General features: G+C 43.3%; 1 protein-coding gene across 2 annotated transcripts in view; it reads left to right on the top strand.

The window, feature by feature from the left end:
* The window catches only part of calb2a (calbindin 2a), a 204,343-nt gene extending 193,853 nt beyond the window's left edge, over positions 1-10,490 (top strand). For both annotated transcript variants that reach the window (XM_043707368.2, XM_087996099.1), the window contains exons 9-11: positions 2,941-2,994; positions 5,478-5,549; positions 7,257-10,490. In XM_043707368.2, the coding sequence (XP_043563303.2) occupies positions 2,941-2,994; positions 5,478-5,549; positions 7,257-7,370 (240 nt within the window). In that variant the 3' untranslated portion in view covers positions 7,371-10,490. The remainder of the gene's footprint in view (positions 1-2,940; positions 2,995-5,477; positions 5,550-7,256) is intronic.
* Positions 10,491-25,450: the final 14,960 nt, after the last annotated feature.

Here is a 25,450-nt window from a genome sequence, read left to right as displayed (position 1 = left end):
GCGGGTTAGTGAGGCACGTGCGGGTTAGCGAGGGATGTAGGGTTAGTGAGGGGACGTGCGGGTTAGTGAGGCACGTGCGGTTTAGCGAGGGACGTGCGGGTTAGCGAGGGGACGTGCGGGTTAGCGAGGGGACGTGCGGGTTAGCGAGGGGACGGCGGGTTAGCGAGGGGACGTGCGGGTTAGCGAGGGGACGTGCGGGTTAGCGGGGGACGTGCGGGTTAGCGAGGGGACGTGCGGGTTAGCGAGGGGACGTGCGGGTTAGCGAGGGGACGTGCGGGTTAGCGAGGGGACGTGCGGGTGAGTGAGGGGACGGCGGGTTAGTGAGGGCACATGCAAGTTAATGGGCTTCAGGTCAAAAAAACGGCCTTCTGAAATTCTCAAATCTCCAATTTCTGCGTGTCTTTCTGTTTCTCGGAAGTTGTGTGTGTTTCTGTCTGTGTCACTTTTTCAGTGGGTGTTTCTCTGTTGCTCAGTTATCTTTATGTCTTGCTTTTGACCCTTTTTTTTGCTGTGTCTCTGTATCGGTTTTGCTCCTCTGTCTGTTTCAACCTTACCCTTATTGTGTGTGCGCCTCTCTCTCTCTCTGGTGTATTTGCTTTCTCCATGCTCTCTGTCTTTAGCTCGCTCAATGTTTTTTCTGTCTGTCATTCCATCCATTTTTTCTCTATCTATGTGTGTCTTTTGCATCTCTCCTATCTCGAGTTTATTTTTGTTTCAAGGCTTTCCTTTCTATCTGTTTCTCTGAACCCCCCACCCCAGAGTCTGTCGTGAACCTGCTCTGGCCACATTCCTTTTAATCAATATTTCTTTCTCCAAATTCGCAGACCTCTCCTCTTATTCTCTGTTTTTTTTCTTTCCACTCTACTTGCCTCTCTTCCTGTCCTTGTCTCGCCTGTTTTGTCTGTCATGTAGTCAATCAGCCTGTTTTAAGTGGTTGTCTGGTCAGTTACTGGTGGACAGCAGGTCATATGGAAAATCTAAATGGTCAGTAACGGTACAAGTTATTGTAAAGCTTGATCCCACCAAACAGTCCCTGGGCAGGTATGGCACAGGGCAAGATACAGAAACCTTCCTCCGCCGCTCCATCAGATACTTCCAGGGGAGGTTAAATCCAGACTAACACTCCGTCTACACTGTCCACATCAAACACTCCCAGGACAGATACAGTAACAGGGTTAGATCCGCAGTAAAACTGCCTCTACACAGTCCACATCAAACACTCCCAGGACAGATACAGTAACAGGGTTAGATCCACAGTAAAACTGCCTCTACACAGTCCACATCAAACACTCCCAGGACAGATACAGTAACAGGGTTAGATCCGCAGTAAAACTGCCTCTACACAGTTCACATCAAACATTCCCAGGGCAGAGACAGCACAGGGTTAGGTCCACAGTAAAACAGCCTCTTCACTATCCACATCAAACACTTCCAGGACAGAGACAGCGCTAGATTAAAGCTCCTTGACACTATCCCCATCAGATAGTTCCAGGGCAAGACAGCATGAATTAGATAGAAAGTAAAGATCCTTCTATGCTGTCCACATCAAACACTCCCAGGATAGGAATAGTATGGGGTTAGATATAGAGGAAGGCTCTTTAACATTCAGGGCATTTAAATGGTTCTTGGATAGACATATGGATGATAATGGAATATTGTAGGGTAGATGGGCTTCAGTTTGGTTTCACAGGTCGGCACAACATTGGGGGCCGAAGGGCCTGTACTGCGCTGTAACATTCTGTGTTCGACACTGACCTATCAAATCTTGCAGTTGATGCACTTCATGTTCAATATAGAGTGAGCTTTCTATTCGACTGTTCCATTAAATAGTCCCAAGTCAAGTACAGCAGGGCCTAAATATTCAATTTTAAAAAAACTCTCAAATGCACAGTGCGTTCCTGCTACACATTAAAGCATTTTTCTGCTCCCTATCCATTTTCCTTTGGCAGTCCAGCTGTGAAAGTACCAATGACAGAAGCTTTGAACTCTTCACGCCTCTTAATACTGTTCAACTAAAAACTGAGACTTTCGCAAGAGATCACAGTAAACTTTAACCCATTTATTATAACCACATAAAGCCGTCAGTTAAGGACATCTGGGCTTAAAGCCAAGTATACTTAATGGAGCTGTAAGAACTCGAGGAAAGAGTTCTGGGACCTGACCTCAATATGCGTGCTTGGCACTATAATTGCTAGTATGTCTCTTGAATCCATTGTAACAGAACAAGGGGAAGCAAATGAATCTCAGCATCCACACTGCTTGTGAGAGTTCGCCATAACAACCAGGGATCAGATGTCTCCCAAGACCTGGGTATGGCAAGGCAGTAATAACATCAGCCCAGATTTTACCTTAAAACCGATGTCAAACATTAGGATATTTGTCTCAGCAGGCTGAGCAATATTGAGCAATGACTTCACTGATTCTCCAACCTCTGCTCCTCATTATTGCTTTAGAAAGACTGAGAGGGAGAGGAACAACAAACTTCATTCCCCAACAATCCTGTAGACCCTGAGGCTCATTGTTTACATCTCCCCCTGAAGGCAACATCACGGTTGCATCCCCAACGTACCCATTGCACAGAGTATTTTACAAAGGAAACATTTTATTTTTTGGCGAAGGTGGGAAGAGATGCTTATGAAAGAGGCGGATTCTTAGGTCTTTACTGCAGCTCCAGACCTGTCCCATTTCCTTCAGTCAATGACGTTTGGAGTAAATACAGAGTCCTGGGGCTGGGTAGTTCAACTTCTCACCCTCGCCGCTATGTATTCAGAGAGAACAATGGATGGTGAGAGAAAAGAACTGCTTTACAAAAAAAAACAATTTCATTTGACAGAAATATCAGAGTCTGAAAACACACTGAGACAGACATCATGGAGCTTGTGATTTTACTGTAAAAATCTGCTTAATTTGTTTGATTAATGCCTCTTCTTGTATCCACAGGGGATGAAACTGAGTGCAGAGGAGTTCAATGCAATATTCACGTTTTATGACCGGGTAATTATCGCCCCAGTGTTAATGCAAAGGCTTCACACAGATCTGCATGGTCTATCACAGGCTTCTTATTTGAGTAGATGAATCGAGACTCTGTTGTTTGAAATTTTTACCCTCCTAATGAAGATGGGTGAGTATTTCAGGTGTACTGTCCCAAGGGTTCTAAGCCCTCCCCCAAATGGATCATTCCCCCATGAGGGGGAAGATGATCTGTGCTGCTGCTCCTGACCGCTATCCTGTGACCATGGAATGCCGTGGCCATTCAGTCAGAACAGAATCAGATTGTGATTGAAAACAGAGCATGCTGGAGAAACTCAGCAGATCTGGCAGAATCTGTGAGGAGAGAAAGCGAGTTAATGTTTTAAGTTGAGACCTTTTGTTATGTTGGGCGCAGTTCCAGGTCCCGTTCCTGCATCACACTGGTATTCCAATGGAGTAAAAGTACTGGAACTCGGGGGCAGAGCTTCAAAGTAAAGGGGAGTGGATTTAGGACTGAGTTGAGGAGGAATGTCTTCTCCCAAAGGGTTGTCAATCCATGGAATTCTCTGCCCAGAAGGGTTTTTGAAGCTACCTCATGGAATATTTTTAAGGCATTGTTAGACAGAGGTTTGAACAGTAAAGGAATTAAGAGTGACAGTGAGCAGGTGGGCAAGTGGAGCTGAGTCCATGAAAGGATCAGCCATGATGGGCCAGATGACCTACCCCTGCCCTCATTTCTACTGTTCTTACGGGCTGCAGTCTGACACAAACCTATCGTTGGTTGCTGCAAATCTGAACAAAACACAGAAAATGCCACAGATACTCAGTGGAGTCAGCACCACCTGTAGAGAGAGAAACAAAGTTAACGGGCAGAACTTCGGATTAAGGTCGGAGGTGGAAAAGTCTAAAGCCTCGTGTGGAGAGCAGGCCGACCATGAAACTGCCATCATTAATCAGGCTGAGCGTGCTCTTGGCCATTAATTCCCTGCTCACTAAAAACTGGGTTGACGTTACAAACCTCTGGGCACTTTTGTTCTGTGCAGATTGGATGGGATGAGCAGCGCTTAGTGCATTAAGGCAATTAAAGGGACAACGAAGGCTGATTTTCTGAAGCCGACTTGAAATTTCCAGTCAACAGACTGGACTATAGGGCGGTTCTCCCAGCATCAAGTTGTTGGGGGGATGGTTTCCACTATACTATCATCAGCTTAAACCTCCAAGATGGCCACGACTGCACTTCTTTGCAAAAGCCTTCAGAACATGCCGCCATTTTGAAGTGCCTGAACTCCACAGGGTCCTCCCTTTGACTCCCAAGACTGGGTGGCCAATAGCAGATCCTTCAACGATGACAAATTGGCAGGTGTATCAACCCTCTGCTATCCTCAATCGAATGGAGCATGCGGTTAGACTCTGAATTGGTCTGATCACTAAAAATAAACGGTGTGTTTGGGTACCAGGCACCAGCGTGATGTAGGAATGGGACCGGGAAACGCGCCTAACATAAAAGGTCTCAACTTAAAACATGAACTCAGTTTCTCTCCTCACAGATTCTGCCAGATCTGCTGAGTTTCTCCAGCACGCTCTGTTTTCAATCACAATCTAATTCTGTTCTCACTGAATGGCTACGGCACTCCCTGGCCACAGGATAGTGGTCAGGAGCAGCAGCACGGATCATCTTCCCCCTCCATAGCCCAAGGAAGCTAAAGCCAATCTGTAATAGCCCCACTGACATCCCGAAGAAAGTCTGTAAGGCTGACCGGGAATTGTAACTGGGACACCTTGGTCTCAATGCTCTGTGCCATGCACGACACCAACAAAAATCTCAAGTGTTCACTCAAAGGCACACAGAGGTGCTGTGGGAGCTGTGCCTAGGAGCCATCATAACTCTCAGGAACAGAAGGAGGCCATTGGCTCATTCGAAGCCTGTTCCACCATTGAATGTATTCACATCTGACCTGTACCTCGAATCTTATCATCACCCTTTCCTCCCAGAATCCCTTACCCAATAAAATCTACCTCAATCAAGAAACTTTCCAACCCTCCCAAGGTTTTCAGTGAGAAGTGAGACAACCGCCCCCAGGGAAGAATATTAAAAATATGTAAATGATGGGAAATTATCGTCCCGGGTCATCAATACCATGTGTTCCCATGGTGAGCAGTAGGAAGGGGTCTCTTTGACTGGCCATGGTCTTTATGCAGCTGGCCAACATGGTGGACACTAACTGACCACACCTTGCCAAAGCCATACCCTCACAAACCTTCACTCAAAATACACAAAGCAGATTGACTCTCGGAGATGACGCTAGGACGGGTTAGGGTGGGTCAGACCCCAACAAAGCAGAAAATCCCGAAGAGTTCGAGCTGTTATAGAGAGAATCTTCACTGCTTTATCAGCAAAGTGCCCAGTGCGTCTTATTATCTAACTGCGTGGGGGGTGGGGTTGGGGGTTGCAGAGTAAGTTGATTTTGTTATTTCTCACTCCAGTTATGTTCTGTCTGCTTCCTCAGGATGGAAATGGCTACATTGATAGTAATGAGCTGGATGCGCTACTGAAAGATTTATACGAGAAAAACAAAAAGGTGAGTTCGGGACTACAATACTGACAGTCCGGGAGTGTCGGGTTCTGTGTGCTCAATAAAGCAATTCCATCAAACACTCTCAGCACTGGGTCACCGACAAAAGTTCACTTGACTCTTTTAAGTCAAGTGGTTAGCACTGCTGCCTCACAGCACCAGGGTCCCAGGTTCGATTTCAGCCTCGGGCGACTGTCTGCGTGTTGTTTGCACATTCTCCCCGTGTCTGTGTGAGTTTCCTCTGGTTTCCTCCCATAGTCCAAAGATGTGCAGGTCAGGGTTACTCTTTGGAGGGTCAGTGTGGACTGGTTGAGCAGAAGGGCCTGTTCCCACACTATAGGGAATCTAATCTAATCTAAAAGTAAAGCAGCCTCAACATTGTCCCCATTATTCCCTCCCAATCGTGAGGTTACATAGAGAGTCAAGCTCTCTCCACTCTTTTCCTCTGAAAGTAAAGCTCTTTCTAATGTTTTAAACTGCAAGTAATACCCTCTTTACAATTGAAAGTAAAGGCCTCTCAACATTGTGGCAAAACTGATGAAGGGCTTTTGCCCGAAACGTCGATTTTCCTGCTCCTCGGATGCTGCCTGACCGGCTGTGCTTTTCCAGCACCACTCTAATCTAGACTCTCAACATTGTACCCATCAAACTCTCCCAGGAAGATACAGCACGGGCTTAGGTTCAGCGTGAAGCTACCTCTACACTGTCCCCATCAAAGACTCACAGGGCAAATGAAGCATAGAGTTAAATATAGAACAAAGTTCCCAATATAGTAGCACATCACACACTCCTGGGGCAGAGACACCAAGGGGTTACTTACAGAGTAAAGGTCACTGCACCATCCAATCAGCCACTCATCTGCTGGGTAGGTGTAGCACAGACTAGTCACTTACTACAAAAATGACTTTAGATTAGATTAGATTACTTACAGTGTGGAAACAGGCCCTTCGGCCCAACAAGTCCACACCGCCCCGCCGAAGCGCAACCCACCCATACCCCTACATTTACCCCTTACCTAACACTATGGGCAATTTAGCATGGCCAATTCACCTGACCTGCACATCTTTTGACTGTGGGAGGAAACCGGAGCACCCGGAGGAAACCCACGCAGACACAGGGAGAACGTGCAAACTCCACACAGTCAGTCACCTGAGGCGGGAATTGAACCCGGGTCTCTGGCGCTGTGAGGCAGCAGTGCTAACCACTGTGCCACCGTGCCGCCCGACTTGGAGATGCTGGTGTTGGACTGGGGTGTACAAAGTTAAAACTCACACAACACCAGGTTATAGTCCAACAGGTTTAATTGGAAGACAACCACCTGATGAAGGAGCAGCGCTCCGAAAGCTAATGCTTCCAAATAAACTTACTGCAAAAATTTAACATTGTTGTAATGTGTTAATTTGAGAGGGACTCGTAATTACGAGCTGTTCCTGGGGTCAGGAAGGTTTTAATGCTGCAGGAACTGGATGGAGACTGCACAGACTGAAAAATAAACCATCCCTCCTTGGGCAATCAGAAGTAGACCAGCGACATGAGGATTCATGGCAAACTGGAAAAACATTACACGTGGGGATGCTTAATATCGACATTGACTTAACAGAAATTGGAAATTTCCTACTCCCTTTAGTGCAAAATTGTACAATGAAGTTTTCAAAATATATCACTGAAACAGATCCACAGCTGATGGGTTATTTTTACAATTCTCTGCCCTAGGAGATGGATATTAAGAAACTGACTGCGTACAAGAAAAACATCCTGTCGCTCTCGCATGGTGGAAAACTATATCGACGGGAGCTGGAGATGATCTTGTGCACAGAGCCCCTGTAGGGAGGACCTCTTCAACAGGATTGCACTCCAGCCTACATCATTCAGTCCACTCCCTCACCTCCCACCCACCCAACGTAACTTTAACCCGGCGCATGTGCAGGGTGTCCTGGAAACCACAAATGTGCTTGTGTTGCAGATTAAGAAACGTCACTAAGGGACAGGCATCAAAGCTGAGGTGTGAACTCACTCATAATGGCTGCCCATTATTTTCTATATATCTCCCTTTGCTCAGCATTTTAAAGCAACAGATAATATATTAGATACATATTAAATATATATATATACATACACAGAATATATATATAGAAGTATTTTGAGTCTTGGTAAATGCTGTTGTTTGCCAAAGGTAAGCCTGTGATTTACAGCAGAAAGCCAATTATCCAACAGACAATTTGTTGAAGTCTATTTTATTCTTTGTTTTACTCAGTTGTCCCAGCTGCAGAAGTCACAAGATGTTCCTTATGCAAACCACCAACCTGGAAGTTGGGATCTATCCATCATGGTGTGCCTAGGGAGCTCCAGGGGTTTTGGTATTGGCCATCCTGGATTTTCTCTGCATTCCCATGACCGATCACCTAGCTTGCTGGGGGCTCCACCGAAATGACTCACTGAGACAAAAGATTTCAATAGCAGGGAGCAAGGGGGTCACAAACTACAGTAAGCTCAGAATTAGGAGGTACCCCTCCAAAGTGTAATAAGTTTAAGTCACCAAAGAAAGGCACAGCAGTGTTTCTTCTGAGCAAATGCACTGAAAGCTGTGGTGAGAAGATAGTGAGGTAACAATGGGGCAGGGCAGAAAGTGCCTGATCTGTTGGACAGAATACTCTGACTGTCTCCCTAAACAAGGCTGGAGGCAGAAACAGCCAAAAACAGTCGGTGTATATCACAGCAGCCAGACTGTCTCGCAAATAGACTAGAGGATCGGGCACACACCAATCCTCAGAGGTTTCTTTTGGTGTAGCCATGGCAACACCTGATATAGTTGGTCAGCAAAGTTCAGAGATATATAATTCAGCCATTACACTCTCTCAGGAGTAAATTTAACCATTACAGTCTGTCAAGGCTAATGACCATTACATCTGTCAGAGTCAGCGATAAAAATAGAACTATTAAAGTGTGTCAGGGTCCGCAATATAAAACAAAACCATTACAGTCTGTCAGGGTCAGCGATACAAATATAAGCATTATAGTCTATCGGGGACAGCGATATAAATTTAACCATTACAGTCTGTCAGGGTCAGTGATAAATATAACCATTACAGTCTGTCAGGGTCAGCGATATAAATATAACCATTACAGTCTGTCGGGGTCAGCGATATAAATATAACCATTACAGTCCGTCAGGGCCGATGATAAATATGACTATTACAGTCTGTCGGGTCAGCAATATAACCATTACAGTCTATCGGGGTCAGTGATATAAAAGTAGGCATTATAGTCTGTTGGGGCCAGTAATATAAATATTATCATTACAGTCTGTCATGGCCACCAAGTAATACATAACCATTACAAGTCTGTCAAGAGCCAGAGATTAAATATTACCATTACAGTCTGTCAGATATCAGAGATGTAAATAGAACCATTAAACTGTGTCAGAGGTTGTTGATGTAAATTTAGCCACTACAGTCTGTTGAAAGTCAGAGATGTAAATAGAATCACTACAGTATTTCAGAAGTGTAAATATAATTATTATATTGTCAGAGGCCAGTGACATAAACATGACCATGAATCTGTCAGGAATATAAAAAAAACCATTACAATCCATCGGGGTCAGAGATATAAGTATAACCATTACAGTCTGACACCATGTAAATGGATGGTTCTAGTTTTCACAATTCTATCTAGCAGTCCCCTACAAATGTTACTTATTCTTTCTGTGACAATTATAAATTTCTGATAACAATTATACACTTGCTGTTTACTAAATTCTTTGGTTTTACACTCTCGAAATTTAACCAATGTTTCTGATAATCCCTTTCAATTTGATGACCTGTTATTCCCCCTTGCAGTTCCTATCTCAGAATCCTCCTATTCTGAGTTTCTTTAGTCATTCCTCAGAATTCAGACCCCTGACACTGAAGATCATTCCTGGGGTTCTCCCTTACACTTCCTCCAACACCTGAATGTCTCCGTTATGTCTAAGCAACCAGAGTTAGATGTGACGTTGAGATTGTTTGATCAGAACCTATACTGCTGGATCACAATTTAAGTTATCTTTGACTGCTTTTCCAGAATTCATGACTTAACCTTTGCATCGCAGGATTGATAATGTAAATCATGGGCATTACATAAATAGGGGACTGGAGCAATATTGGGACTTCCCGGTTAATTCACTATCCACAACTCGCTGTGACAAAAGCTGATGGTTACATAGTTCTCATAATGCATGAATCATTTATTGAGCCCCCACCAAACAAGATAGTTGATCAGGAAATGTCAGGGTACCATGAACTTTAGTATCTGTCATGTTACCAGCTAACAATGGTTCTTAAAAGACTGACAAGTGACAGAAGGTGAATAATAAAAAAAATACATCATCTGGTATCCCGTTTGAAAGGACTCAGCTTTTGTAGTTTGTGCTATTTGCAGTCAATATTTGAGTTGGCAATATCAAGCGATGCAGGCTTTGAAACAGACAGGCCCACTCTTGCCCACTGCCCCGTTAACTCCAGTAGAAAACGTTTGTGTTTGAAGAACACAATGAACAGGGTCTGGGGTGTGCCTCAAGGTTAAATACCCTGTCAACTCTTGTTGTCAGGTGAAGTGGCAGGGAATTATCAATATCCCTGGCCATGTATCATAGGAACAATACATCCTTTCAATAAGTAGAGACAATTAAGAGTTAAAATTAAATATCCAAATTATACTTACGACAAATCGCCACAGTCTGACGGAACTGGCTTTTTGCTTGCCACTGAGGTCTTTTTATTTGCTTGATTTGTCGGCTGTTTTCAGTTTCTTCTCCTTGTCCCACTTTTACTATTTTGTAGACAGTTGTGAAGCCTCTTTAGATGATCTGTTACAATGCCCAGTCTTTCCAGTGAGTTGTAACCTTTCTTTCTTATTCCACGGCTATGAAGCAATGTTGCCTCCAAATCAATTAAAATCAATTGAACAATGTTTCTCTTGTCTGAGTTTATTTCTATAAATCGGGGAATCTGATGTGAAGTGTTCGCTGTAAGACAGAAATCTATGGATAAAACCAGACTCCAAAACACACATTTAACCCAATAAAGCAAACCCCCTTAATGAAGGAGCAGCACAAGGCCAACCTAATAGTGATGTGTTGGAGAACGAACAACACAGGATCGTCTGTGTGCAAAATAACAGAAGCAGCAAGTGATAGATAGATAGAGCTAATCTATACCACAACCGACAGATTGAATCGAAGCACTGGAACAACTTCCTGCAGATGCTGCAATCTGTACTGGAAACAACTGGAGATCACAGCAGGTCAGACAGCATCCATGGAAAGAGAGAGAGAGAGAGCAAGATAACGTTTCAGAAGGATCACCTCGACTCGAAATGTTAGTTTGCTCTCCCTCTATGGATGCTGTCTGACTCGCTGTGATCTCCAGCATTTGTTGTTTTCAGATCAAATCCAAACATGGTTCATGTGGACCATAGCAAAGCCTTTAACAAAATTCCGCGTGGTATACTGATTGGTAAAGTAAAGCAACATGTCATTCAGGGTGAGCTTGCCAATTGGATACAAAATTGGCTTGATGGTAGGAGCAAGAGAGGGTCGTTTTTCAGACTGGAAGCCTGTGACCAGTGGTGTTCCACAGGGGATTGGTGCTGGGTCCTCTTTAAGAACATAAGACATAGGAGTGGAAGTAAGGCCATTCGGCCCATCGAGTCCACTCCGCCATTCAATCGTGGCTGATGGGTATTTCAACTCCACTTACCCAATTCTCCCCGTAGCCCTTAATTCCTTGTGACATCAAGAATTTATCAATCTCTATCTTGAAGACATTTAGCGTCCTGGCCTGTACTGCACTCCGCGGCAATGAATTCCACAGGCCCACCACGCTCTGGCTGAAGAAATGTCTCCGCATTTCTGTTCTGAATTGACCCGCTCTAATTCTAAGACTGTGTCCACAGGTCCTAGTCTCCTCGCCTAATGGAAACAATTTCCTAGCGTCCACCCTTTCTGTTTGTTATTCCCATAAATGATTTGCATGAGAATATAGGAGGCATGGCTCATAAGTTTGTGTATGACCCCAAAATTGGTGGTGCAGTGGACAGGGAAGAAGGTTAAGATTACAAAGAGTTCTTGCTGAATTGGGTCAAAGGGCTGAGGAGTGGCAGGTGGAGTTTAATTTGGATAAATGTGAGGTATTGCAGTTTGGTAATATAAACAAGGACAGGACTTGTACAGTTAATGATAGGGCCCTGGGTAGTGTTGTAGAAGGGCTCAGATACATAATTCTTTGAAATTTTGGTTGCCCAACTACTAGAATGATATTATTAAATTGGAGAGGGTTCAGAAATGATTTGCCAGAATGTTGTCAGGAATGAAGATGGAGTTACCAAAACTTGGCTGGTACTTTTTTCACTGGAGGGTAGGAAGTTGAGGGATGATCTTATAGAGCATGAGGGACATAGGTAAGGTGAATAGCAAGGGTCTTTTCCCCAAGGTGGGGAGTTCAAAACTAAGGGGCATATTTTTAAGGTGAGAGGAGAAAGTTTTAACAAAGACATGAGGGGCAATGTTTCTTACATAGAGAGTTGTTCGTATGTGGAATGAACTGCCAGAGGAGGTGGTGGATGCAGATATAGCAACAACATTTAAAAGGCATTTGGATAAGTACATGAATAGGATAGGTGTGGAAGGATATGAGCCAAATGCAGGCAAGTGGGAGTAGTTTAGTTCGGGAACTTGGTTGGCATGGACCGACTGGAACAAGAGTGTTTCCATGCTGTATGAATCTACAGTCCTACCACATCTAATGAATGGTGCTGAACAGTTAAGTAACTCACAGATTCTATAAATATTCCCATCTTTGAGGATCCTCAATGATGGGAGAACCCAGCGCAGCACAACAGTGCAAATGACAAGGCTGAAGCAAAACCTTTCAGCCAGAAGTACCAAGTAGATGATCCAGAACAGTCTCATCCACCAGCATCATAGATACTAGTCTTCCACCAGTTTGATTAACTTCCGTGTTACCAAGAAATGCCTGAAGGCAGTGGGACCTGACAATATTCCAGCAATAGCACCGAATACACGTGCTCTATTGCTAGCTGCTAGCCTGTCAAAATTATTCCCGTACAGCTACAGTACTGGCATCTGCCTGACAATGGGGAAAGTTGCTTAATTAGGTCTTGTCCATTAAAAGCAGGACAAATTATTGCACTGTCAGTTTACGCTCGATCATCAGCGAATTGAAGGAAAAGGTCATTGATAGTGGTATCAAGTGACACTTGCAAAGGAATAACCCGGTCACTGATGCTCAGTTTGGGGTTCTGCCAGGGCAACTCAGCTCCTGAGCTCCTTGGTCTAAAATTAGATAAAGGAGATCAACTTCAGAGATGAAGTGAAACTGACTGCAATTGACTGAATGTGGCAGTTATGCAACCTAGCAAAGCTAGAGTCAATGGGAATCAGGGAGAAGACTTTCTACTAGTTGGAGTCATACCTAACAGTAAGGAAATTGTCTGTGGTTGCTGGAGGTCAGTCTTCTCAGCTCCAGGATACCTCTACAGGAGTTCCTCAGGTAGTATCCTGGGCCCAACCATCTTCAGCTGCTTCAAAGACCTTCCTCCATCATAAATCCAGAAGTGGGGATGTTCACGGATAATTGCACCATGTTCGACACCATTCCTCAGAAAATAGACCACTCCTTGTCCAAGGGCACAAGAGCTGGACAATATGCAAGCTTGGGTTGTTAAGTGGCATGCACCGCGGTTATAGACTAAATGAAACCCCCTCAAAATATGTTCATAAGACAGTCTAGACTCTAACTTTGTCTTATTTTAAAGGTAAGTGGAAGGTGATGTGTTCCAGGTGCAATTCGACTGGTTAAACTACCAGATTTGAAGCAAAACACTCTTTATTCATACACTACAGTTAAAATACAAAAGAAAGAAGAACGTAAGAAATACAATCAGGAGTAGGCCATCAGGCCTGTCGAGCCAGCTCCACCATTCAATGGCTGATCTTTCTCATGGACTCAGCTCCACTTACCCACCCGCTCACCATAACCCTTAAATCCTTCACTGTTCAAAAATCTATCTTTGCCTTAAAAACATTCAGCGATACAGTCTCAACTGCTTCACTGGGCAGGGAATTCCACAGATTCACAACACTTTGGGTGAAGACGTTCCTCCTCAACTCAGCCCTAAATCTGCTCTCCCCTTTTTGAAGCTGTGACCCCTAGTTTCACCTTCCAGTGCAAACAACCTCCCCTGTTTTATCCTTTCTATTCCCTTCATAATTTTCTATGTTTCTATCAGATCCCTCCTCATTCTTCTCATCCCTCCAATGAGCACAGTCCTAGTCGACTTCATCTCTCCTCATAGGATGGTCTTCTCAATTCCAGAATCAATGTAGTGAACCCCCTCTGCACCTCCTCCAGTGCCAGGACATTCTTTCTCAAGTTAAGGAGACCAAATTTGCACACAGTACTCCAAGTGTGGCCTCACCAGCACCTTGTACAGCTTCAACATTACCTCCTTGCTTTTAAACTCCATCTTTCTGGCAATGAAAGAGAATATTCTATTTGCCTTCTTAATGACCTGCAAATCAACTTTTTGTGATTCTCATACAAGGACACCCAGGTCCCTCTGCACAGCTGCATGCTGCAATTTTTCGCCATTTAAATACTAATCCATTTTGCTGTTATTCCAACCAAAAAGGATGACCTCACATTTACCAACATTGTACCCCATCTGCTGGACCCTTGCCCACCCAATATATCTATGTCCCTCTGCTGACTTCCAATGTCCTCTGCACACTTTGCCCTACTACTTATTTTAGTGTCATCCAATACACTTTGGTCCCCAACTCTAAGTTACCCGTGTAAATTATAAACAATTACAGTCCCAACACTGATCCCTGAGGCACACCACTAACCACCAACAAAAAAACATCAATTTATCTCCACTCTTTGCTTTCTATTTGTTGACCAATCTTCTACCCATGCTAATACATTACCCGTAATGCGACACACCTCTATCTTTTGTGTGGCATCTTATCAAATGCCTTCTGAAAATCCAGATATACCACACACACACCAGTTCCCCTTTGTCCACCGTGTTCGTAACAGCCTCAAAGAATTCCAGTAAATTAGTTAAACATGACCTGCCTTTTACGAACCCATGCTGTGTCTGCCCGATGGAACAATTTCTATCGAGATGTCTCGCTATTTCTTCCTTGATTAGAGATTCAAGCATTTTCCCCACTACAGAGGTTAATCTAAGGGGCCTGTCGGAAAGAATTGGAATAACTCAACTCTATTGGAAAACTTAACAAAATAATAGATTAATAATTACTACTAAGTAACTGTTCCAATATAGTCACATCCCATAAACACACCCTAGACAAAGGCAGATTCAGAAAAATCGATTGTTTCACATGCAACTCCTACAGCAAGACAAGAACCCCCAGCTTTTAGCTGTAACTGCAAGAGGAACAAACATCAAGAGAAAACTCTGAAAGGGGGTGTAGCAGGGAGATATGTGCTGCAGTTTCCAACCCCTGCTGAGACCTTAGTAACAACTGCTACTGAAAACTAAAAGCTACAAGTCCTGGTTCTGAGAGAGCCTGACCACACCATTCAGGCTGCTTCTATTGTTCCAACTTCAAATAAAACACAAAACCTCACAAACTGATTACTGTAGTGGTTCCACATAGACTGCTCAGCACCTCTGCCTTAAAACCTCTCTTCAAAACAAGGACAAAATCCTAATGCCTTAGTATCGTCACACCATTCATGACACAGAAATGTGAGGCAACGAAAATCTCAAACAGGACAGAATCAAACCTGCAGCAGTTCAAGGGGCATCTCACTAGTAAGTACAACAGGATCTTGACCAGATGGGCCAATGGGCCGAGGAGTGGCAGATACAGTTTAATTTAGATAAATCTGAGGTGCTGCATTTTTGTAAAGGCAAATCAGGGCAGGACTTGTACACTGAATGGTAAAGTCCTGGGGAGTGTTGCTGAACAAAGAGACCTTGGAGTGCAGGTTCACAGTTCCTTGAAAATAGAGACTCAGGTAGTTAAGATAATGAAGAAGGCATTTGGTTTGCTTTCCTTTATTGGTCAGAGTATTGAGTACAGGAGTTGGGAGGTCATGTTGCAGCTGTACAGGACATTGGTTAGGCCACTGTTGGAATATTGCATGCAATTCTGGTCTCCTTCCTATCGGAAAGATGTTGTCAAACTTGAAAGGGTTCAGAAAAGATCTACAAGGATGTTGCCAGGGTTGGAGGGTTTGAGCTATAGGGAGAAGCTGAAGAGGCTGGGGCTGTTTTCCCTGGAGCATCGGAGGCTGAGAGGTGACCTTATAGAGGTTTATAAAATCATGAGGCACATGGATAGGATAAATAGACAAAGTCTTTTCCCTGTGTTGGGGAGTCCAGAACTAGAGGACATAGGTTTAAGAGTGAGAGGGGAAAGTTTTAAAAGGGACCTAAGGGGCAACTTTTTCATACAGAGGGTGGTACATGTATGGAATGAGCTGCCAGAGGAAGTGGTGGAGGCTGGTACAATTACAACATTTAAAAGGCATCTGGATGGATTTATGAATAGGAAGGGTTTGGAGGGATAAGGGCCAAGTGCTGGCAAATGGGACTAGATTAATTTAGAATATGTGGTCGGCGTGGACGAGTTGGACCGAAGGGTCTGTTTCTGTGCTGTACATCTCTGTGACTATCTTCTCCAGGGCAATCGGAGTTGTAAAATAAATGTTGGCCCAACTAGTTTCATGAACATTTTAAAAATATATAAAATCTCAATAGCCCAAATGCTCTTCGAATCTCCCTCATTTTATCCAATCCCAATAAACCTTTAAATCTCCCTCATTGTATCTTATCTCAGGAAACGAAATATCATTTAAACCTCCCTTGCTGTAGATGACACTCAGTTATGACAAATTTTCTCAGTACAAGAATAGTTTGTGGCTGCCAGTCTCCTCACACAGCACTGCCCCATGAGCGAGACCTTGCGATTGTTCTGTTCCCCTTCTCCAGGACTGAATACCATCTGTTCCTGCATAATGAAGGAATATTTATTCTGAGTCTAGTCGAGAAACCCCTCCTGGAAAGTGCACAGCAAGGCTTCAACGGGGGAGGCGTGCATTGCAGCAGGCTGAATTCATAAAATCAGCTTCATTTAATCGGTGTCACAGTAGATGTTTGAAAGCAGTGATCCTCAATCTTACATACCACCAGCATTTAGTCAAAAACACTGGTCATAGCCCCACGATAAATGGTGGACGGCACTGTGGCTCAGTGATTAGCACTACTGCCTCACAGCGCCAGGGACCCGGGTTCAATTCCCACCTCGGGCAACTGTGCACATTGTCTGCGTGGGTTTCCTCTGGGTGTTCCAGTTTCCTCCCACAGTCCAAAGATGTGCGGGTTAGGTGAATTGGCCATGCTAAATTGCCCATAGTGTTAGATGCATTAGTCAGGGGTGAATGTCGGGGAATGGGGCTGGGTGGGTTGCTCTTCGAAGGGTTGGTGTGGACTTGTTGGGCCAAAGGGCCTGTTTCCACACTGTAGGGAATCTAATCTAATCATAACACATATCATTTACTGTTCTGGCTGGTGTACTGAGTTGTCTCTCCCCCTCTCCCCACAACATTCCCAGTAAAATTCCTGTGAATCTGCCTAACATGACTTTCAATGTCAATGTATCACTTCCATGGTCCATTGCTCGGAACTATATACAGCACTTCTTCCCAAATCCATTTTGAACCACGGTTTCAAATTAAGTCATAGAATTTCACAACATCATCCCTGCACCAGCCATCAAGCACCAGTCTACTCTCGTCCCATTTTTCAGCATTTAGCCCGTCGCATTGTATACTGGGGTGCTTTAACTGATCCCCCAAATAGTTCTGATTTACACCCACCTCTTCCATCTTTGCAGGCAGTGAGCCCCAGATACCAGAATCTTCCTTAAATTGCTTCATGCTGAAACTGCTTTAAATGACAAAAAGCACTGCAGGTGCTGGAATCCAAGGTAGACAGGCAGGAGGCTGGAAGAACACAGCAAGCCAGGCAGCGTCAGGAGGGGGAGAGGTCAACGTTTCGGGTATAACCTTCTTCAGGATCCTGCTTTCAGAGCAGGCCAGTTTTCAACTGAACTAAACAAGGCACCCAACATCAATGAATTTTTCAGTTATCCAGATATATTAGAGCCCTGTTGGATATGTGCTCACTTTCATGCCACAGTATTTATCATCACCACTTTTCACAGGGTTAATATTGGGGCAATTAGGCAGATGATAATCCTATTCTCCTGCATATAGGTGCATACTGCAGGCCTTGGGATCCCAAGTCCAAGTTTACATCTGTGCCTTGTGTTCATATCTCTCTGTATGCTTTGATTGATCTGTACTGTGTAATTAGATGTCAGCCATAGCTTAGTTGTTAGCACTCCCTCTTCTCTCAGAGAGTTGTGGCTTCAAAACCTCCTCCACAAGCTTTAGTTTAAAAAGTCTAGGCTGACCCTCTTACTGAGGGAGCGCTGAACTATCAGAAAAGCAATCCTCCAAATGACATGCTAAACTGATACCCTATTGTCCCTCATAGTTAATCACACTGTCAACTTTAAATAAGCACATGAACAAACTAAAGAAGAAACAGAAGAAACTGCTTTTTCAGATAAAAATCACACAACACCAGGTTATAGTCCAACAGGTTCAATTGGAAGCACTAGCTTTCGGAGCGACACTCCTTCATCAGGTGGTTGTGGAGCGTCGCTCCAAAAGCTAGTGCTTCCAATTGAACCTGTTGGACTGTGTTGTGTGATTTTTTTTTTACTTTGTACACCCCAGTCCAACACCGGCATCTCCAAATCATGTATTTTGAGAATATCTGTAACGCTGGTGTAAGAAAGGAGCTATAAGTCTGAGGTGTCAATAAACTCGATCCACAAATGGAGGTGTTGTGGGGTTTTTTTTGTCTCACTTGAATTCAAATTGACTTCTCAGCAGAGGATGGTTGGCTGTAGGTAAAGACTAAAAAAAAATGCAAACATATTAATTAGAAGCAGGAGTTGTCCATTTGGCTTCTGACATCTGCTCCACTATTCAAGAAGAACTTGGTTGATCTTTTGATTACTTCATATTCCTGCCTACTCCTGCCAACCTTTCAGTTTCTCGCTGATCAAGATTCATCTTACCTCTGCCTTCAGAATGTTCAAAGACTCTGCTTCCATCACCTTTTGAGCAAGTAAGTTCCAAAGACTCGCAACTCTCTCTGAGAAAGGAATTGCCCCAATCTTTGTTTCACATCGACAAACTTTCATTTTTAAACAGAAACCACCGGTTCTGGATTCTCCCACAACAGGAAACATCCGTTTCCCCACCCAATCTTTCGAGATCCTTCTGGATAATTTTATGTTTCAATTGAGTCATCTTTTATCTTCGAAATTCCAGCCATATAAGCCTAGCCTGTGTAACCTTTTCTCACAAGACAACTAGCCTATTCCAGATATTAGTCTGGTACACCTTCTTTGAACATCTTCCAACCTATTTACATAAATAAGGAAACTACTACAATTCACAGTCCTCCAAGTGTGGTCTCACCAACTCCTCTTTATCTGAAGTATAACCATTAAATTTTACATTGTATTCTCTTCGCTATTGTCAATAACATTCTATTAGCTTTCCTAATTTCTTGCTGCAATTGCATGCTAATCTCTTTGGGTTTCATGTTAAAGGATATCCAGATCCCTCTCTTAGCTCTAGAAACTCTTGCCATTTAGATAATAGGCTTTTTTTTTATTATTCCTGTCAAAATGGATGATTTAACGTTGTCCCACATTATAATCTATTTGCCGGATTGTTGCCCACACACTTAACCTCCCGATATTACTTTATAGTCTCCATGGGACCACTTCACAACTTATTTTCCTATTTACCTTCCTGTCATCGGTAAATTTCACAACCGTCCCTTCACTCAAAAAAGTCAAGAGTTCTCTTCCATCAGAAGGTTGTAATTTGAGTTACTTTTGAGAAGAATAGCCGAAGTTTAAAGTGTCAGGATGCTATTTCTCATGAATGTTTTGTGAAGCTGAACCCTATGATCAATGGAAGAGTTAAGTAGATAAAGAAACTCTCCTTGCCAAATGAGAAACAAGATGTGCCTTTGGCACTATTGCTTCCTACCATAAATAGACAAAGTCTTTTCCCTGGGGTCGGGGAGTCCAGAACTAGAGGGCATAGGTTTAGGGTGAGAGAGGAAAGACATAAAAGAGACCTAAGGGGCAACTTTTTCACGCAGAGGGTGGTACGTGTATGGAATGAGCTGCCAGAGGAAGTGGTGGAGGCTGATACAATTGCAACATTTAAAAAGGCATCAGGATGGGTATATGAATAGGAAGGGTTTGGAGGGATATGGGCCGGGTGCTGGCAGGTGGGACTAGATTGGTTTGGGATATCTGGTCGGCATGGACGGATTGGACCAAAGGGTCTGTTTCCGTGTTGTACATCTCTATGACTCTAAGCCAGAAAAATAACGATGTATTTTTCCTGCAGCAGATGCTGCAAGGTCTGATTTTGAATTGGACAAGCCATGGACCTTTCATAAGTGACCCAGCCACTTTGTGTCTCTTACAAATGGATGGACAAATTTGGAAAAAGCAAGGTCAAAGAGAAACCTCCAGTTCAACCCAACCCAGAGATGACAGAACTGCATGTTTGTTCTTCCCCCTGTTCATATCATAATTTTAACTGGAGCTAGATTTTGAGAAGGAAACACATTTATGAACTAGATGTCAGAAGCCCTAAAATTATTCCCAGTGGTCTGAATGGCTCAAATGGGACAATGACACAAAGAACAGAGAAGTCATTAGTAGTGGTAACGTGAGAGCACTCTGATGCAGGTTGGAAGTGTGATGTGAAAGGGGAATCATAATAACAAGGAATGCAATGAGAGATACCTCTGGCAATCGTAAGCAGTTGGGAACGATAACAAAAGTACAAACCACAGGAATGCACAGGGCTTGTCAACAGGTGTCTGAGATGTCGTGTGAAATACCATAACAGAATGAATTGTCCAAAACAGAAATAACAAGATTTTCTAAATTAGCATGACGTGGAAGGCTCAGAAAGAGAAGTTGGTTCTACGATCAGGCAGAGGAAAGGTTATTAGTTACAAGAAACTTCAGACCAGTAATAAATGTTTTAGTTGCAGGCTCATTCAAACGTGTTGTGCTGGACAGTCGATGCACGTTACAGAGAGTGTGGATTTGGGTTGGCTCAGGCTGAGAGGGCCGAAGGGCCTGTTCCTGGGCTGTACATTTTCTTTGTTCTTTGAGTGAACTGGATTGGTTAAAATATCACTTAGATTCTCTAAATCATAAGGACTGAAGAAAGGTTATGGAATTTGAGAGTTCTATCTGCTTCAAGTTTGGGGAAGACAACATGCTGAGGTTGCTAAACCGAGTGATGACTCCCTGTTAAAATAGCTGGAGTAAACCACATTGTCAGCACAGACATAATATCAAGTGAAATATCCTTTGTGGCTTTCTATGAAAACAGCTGAAATGAAACTGGGTGGGATGCTCTTTAGAGGGACATTGTGGACTCAATGGGCTGAATGGCCTGTTTCCACACTGTAGGGATTCTATGATTCTAGATGGATATGTACAGGAAAGGTGTTCCATGATGGGACATACACAGTTAAAGCCAGACTAGAGATTCAGGGTTTGAAGAAAAACTCAAAGACTGAGATGTACGAGTGGATGACCCTGCTGCAGGGAAAAGTCATTTTGAAGATTGTCTTAGCTCTGTTAGCAATATACTCCTTGGAGTAGAAGCCCATCGACAGGAAAGGTCAATTTTTCCAGGGAGAAATTTTTCAAAGTGAAGCATTTCTGAATTCACCTAAAGAAGCAGGTGGTATAGAAGGAAAACAATTGAAATTAAATATATGAATTTACACGGCTGAATATGCAGAGAGGGAATGGCATTTCTCAATTACGCCTGTCTGGATGAAAGTAGGTTACATTCACTTTAAAGCAGACCCTGCAATGTTCTTTTAGTATTACAGAGGCATCCTTATAATACAAATCAGTGATTTTCTGTAGAATTCAAACATGTGTGAAAGATAAAACAAAAAAAAATTCAAGATTGGGTCAAGCTTCACAGGCCTCTAAATATGTAGAACTTTAATGATATAGATATCAATTCAGGAGTCTTTGGATCAAAAATCTTATTTAGGATGGGCCAACTGTATCCTAATAAGTAGAAACTGGATCCTGCAATCAAGCTAGAAGCAGACCAAGTTTGACTGGTCATTTGAACAGGTTATGCACTCATACTAGATCGAGTGCAGTGATGACTTGTTAGAACGGAGGACCCTGTTAAAACAGGTTGAGGAGATCTAAAGGAATTAAATTCAAAGAAATGTGCACACAGGTTTCTAGACTTGGGCAGTCAGGAAGACATGAAGTCAATCATTTCTCATGATGTTCCACACCAATTTTCTGGTACAGCAGAGTTTACCATGTTCTTGGAAAAATAAATGTTGTCCCTTGACAAGAAAATAAAAAGGGCAGTTTAAAGCATCTTACCTATAGGAGCTCTGGCACGAGTGGAAGCAGTAGGTATGGGGAATAATATTCCGAAGGCAAACTTATATAAGATGCAATCATCGAAACAATTGCTCATTATTCACCTTGGGGCAATGTTCATTCAGCAAAAGGCTTTGCACAGAAAAATCTGGGAACTGACTATGCTGGTGTGAAAGAAGTTTTGGAAAGAAAAGGGAATTCTTTAACAGAATTGGTTGGTGCAAGTCACCAATTGCCAATCTGTTTTACAAAGAGAAGTTATTAGATATCTTTGAAGAGGAATGTATTGTGTAATGATGAAAGATTGTGTTATAAGAATATGGATAACAATATTTTCTTTAACTGCTCTGACGTTATTTTCTGCATGTGAAAGGTAAACAACAGGAGATGTGGAATAGTTTAATACAACAAAGTTCTGAGGTCTGGTGAAGAGTTACTAAACTCAAAACATTTTAACTCAGCTTTCTTCCCAGAGATGATATGCTTGGATTTATTATTGTCACATGTACAGAGATATAGCAAAAACTATTGTTTCTTATACTATCCAGACAAATCATACCTTACATAAGGACATGAGGATAATAGAACAAGATGCAGAATACAGTGTTACAGCTACAGAGAAGGTGCAGAGAAAGATCAGCTCTAATATACGAGAGGAGCAGGAAAATCGACGTCTCGTGCATGGGGAGGCTTTTGCCCGAAACATCGATTTTCCTGCTCCTCGGATGCTGCCTGACCTGCTGTGCTTTTCCAGACTCACTCTAATCTAGACTCTGATCTCCAGCATCTGCAGTCCTCACTTTCGCCAAATATATATGAGGTCTGTTCATAAACCTGATAACAACTGGGAAGAAGCTGCTCTTGAATCTATTGGTATATGTTTTCAAACTTTTTTATTTTCTCCCCGATGGAAGAGGGTGGAAGAGAGTGTAACCAGGGTGGGAGGGGTCTTTGATGATGTTGGCTGCTTTCTTGAGGCAGTGGGAACTATAGACGGAGTCAATGGAAGGAAGGTTGGTTTGCATGATACACCTGCTGAGTTTCTCCAGCAATTTCTGGTTTTGGAATTGTTTAACGGTTGGTTGTATTATATGGCGCGACATTGAAGAAAAAAAGTTTAATTTTTCGGTTAGCTTTGGCTGCCGAAATGTCTACATTGTGATAGTGATTGCCCCTGGCTGTGAAGAACACTGACATGACCTGAGGCCATGAAATTAAAAAATCCCAGACAATTGTGTGTATACTCCACAACCACCTGATGAAGGAGCATCGCTCCGAAAGCTCGTGCTTCCAATTAAACCTGTTGGACTATGACCTGGCGTTGTGGGATTTTTAACTTTGTACACCCCAGTCCAACACCGGCATCTCCAAATCATGAAGCCATGAAAGCCTTTATACAGATGTAACTCTTCTTTAGCTGTAGACATACTGCATTTAACTCTTTCTTTGTAATGTAGTTTTGCATGTTTTACATACAATCACTGCTCATTGCAATCTGTAAATTTAATACAATATATTGAAGAATTAACATTCAGATTGGTGTTGTCGGTGTGGAGTGGTGTTTGTCATTTTAGGCAAAGTGAAAGAGTACGATAGGAAACCAGCTTCAGCGTATATGCTCTTTTATAGCTTTAATACCTGGAGATTTTATTTATCCAATGCTCTCTTGATTGACTTCTCAGCTTCTGAATCCGGAGAACATTCAAAACTCTGCTGCCTGTATTCAAATTCGCAATCTAGTTACACCTGAACTGTAAAATTCAGCGGCACGGTGGCTCAGCCCTCACAGCACCAGGGACCCAGGTTCGATTCCAACCTCGGGTGACTGTCTGTGTCGAGTTTGCACATTCTCCCTGTGTCTGCGTAGGTTTCCTCCAGGTGCTCCAGCTTTCTCCCACAATCCAAAGACGTGCAGGTCAGGTGAATTGGCCAAGCTAAATTGCCCATAGTGGTCAGGGATGTGTAAGTTAGGTGTATTATTCAGGAATAAATGTAGAGTAATAGGGTCGGGCAATGGGTGTGGGTGGGTTACTGTTTGGAGGGTCGGTGTGGACTTGTTGGGCTGAAGGGCCTGTTTCCACACTGTAGGGCTTCTATGAAAATACTTTTTTCTGTGTTCCTTTTCCCTCTGTCACTAATCTGCGCAGTCTGAATTCTGATCTCTTGTGTATGGTCCAATTTTTATCAGCCCTCCCACTGACAGCTTGGATTCTGCTCTACACTCTTATCTTCCTGTTTTTCTCGTTTCCTGTGTACCTGTATTCTGTCTCTGAGCCAACCTTCTTGTTGTAATTTGTATTACCTCCCAATGTGGTTTACTGTCAAATTTCGTTTCAGAATGCTTTTGTGAAGTATCCAGAGACAGTTCACTATATTAAGAGCACAAATTAAATACAAGTGGTCACTCTGATGTTAAGTAGGAACATATCCAAAGAAATATAATTACAAGTCATCAGGTGGACCTTAGTTGTGGGACATGAACTGTGAGTAGGTAGCTCCCCCAGCAGGTGGCACCATAGCACCAGTATAGATGTTATATCACTTTGCAACTGCTTCCTGCTGAAGTGTTCAGAAGTTTCACTTTCTTTCAGCATTTTTATTATAAAACACTGGCCCACACAAGGTTAAGGGTGCTCACAATCTAACTTAAATGCAATAGTTGACTTTCCTCTGAAGCTCTACAGGCTCATGAGAAATCAGCAGAGGTTCCAATCACTTCACCCTTGGGATTTACCACCTCACTAAAGTCATGATTTGATTGTAAATGAATGCCGATTTTATTGATAAAATCTGCCTCGGGAGTCATCTTTACTCAAATGTCGAGTGGATGATCCATCGCCATCCAGGGTGGCACAGTGGTTAGCACTGCTGTCTCACAGCGCCAGAGACCCGGGTTCAATTCCCGCCTCAGGCGACTGACTGTGTGGAGTTTGCACATTCTCCCCGTGTCTGCGTGGGTTTCCTCCGGGTGCTCCGGTTTCCTCCCACAATCCAAAGATGTGCAGGGCAGGTGAATTGGCCATGCTAAATTGCCCGTAGTGTTAGGTACATTAATCAGGAGGAAATGGGTCTGGGTGGGTTACTCTTCGGAGGGTCAGCGTGGACTGGTTGGGCCGAAGGACCTGTTTCCACTCTGTAGGGAACCTAATCTAATCATCTTTCAAGGTCTACTGTGTGGCATCAAGAAATGGCTGGAGGGCACTGGATTCTGCAAAGACTATGGGCCCTGATGACATTCTGGCAATAATACTGAAGGCTTGTGCTCCCGTACTTGCTGCAGCTCTAGCCCGTCTGTTCCAGAACACCCACAGTACAGCAGTCTCTT

Source organism: Chiloscyllium plagiosum, unplaced genomic scaffold, assembly GCF_037043375.1.
Source record: "Chiloscyllium plagiosum isolate Xiang-an unplaced genomic scaffold, Cpla_swu_hap1 HiC_scaffold_17, whole genome shotgun sequence".
Lineage (NCBI taxonomy): Eukaryota > Metazoa > Chordata > Chondrichthyes > Orectolobiformes > Hemiscylliidae > Chiloscyllium > Chiloscyllium plagiosum.
This window is presented reverse-complemented; position numbering and strand designations above follow the sequence as displayed.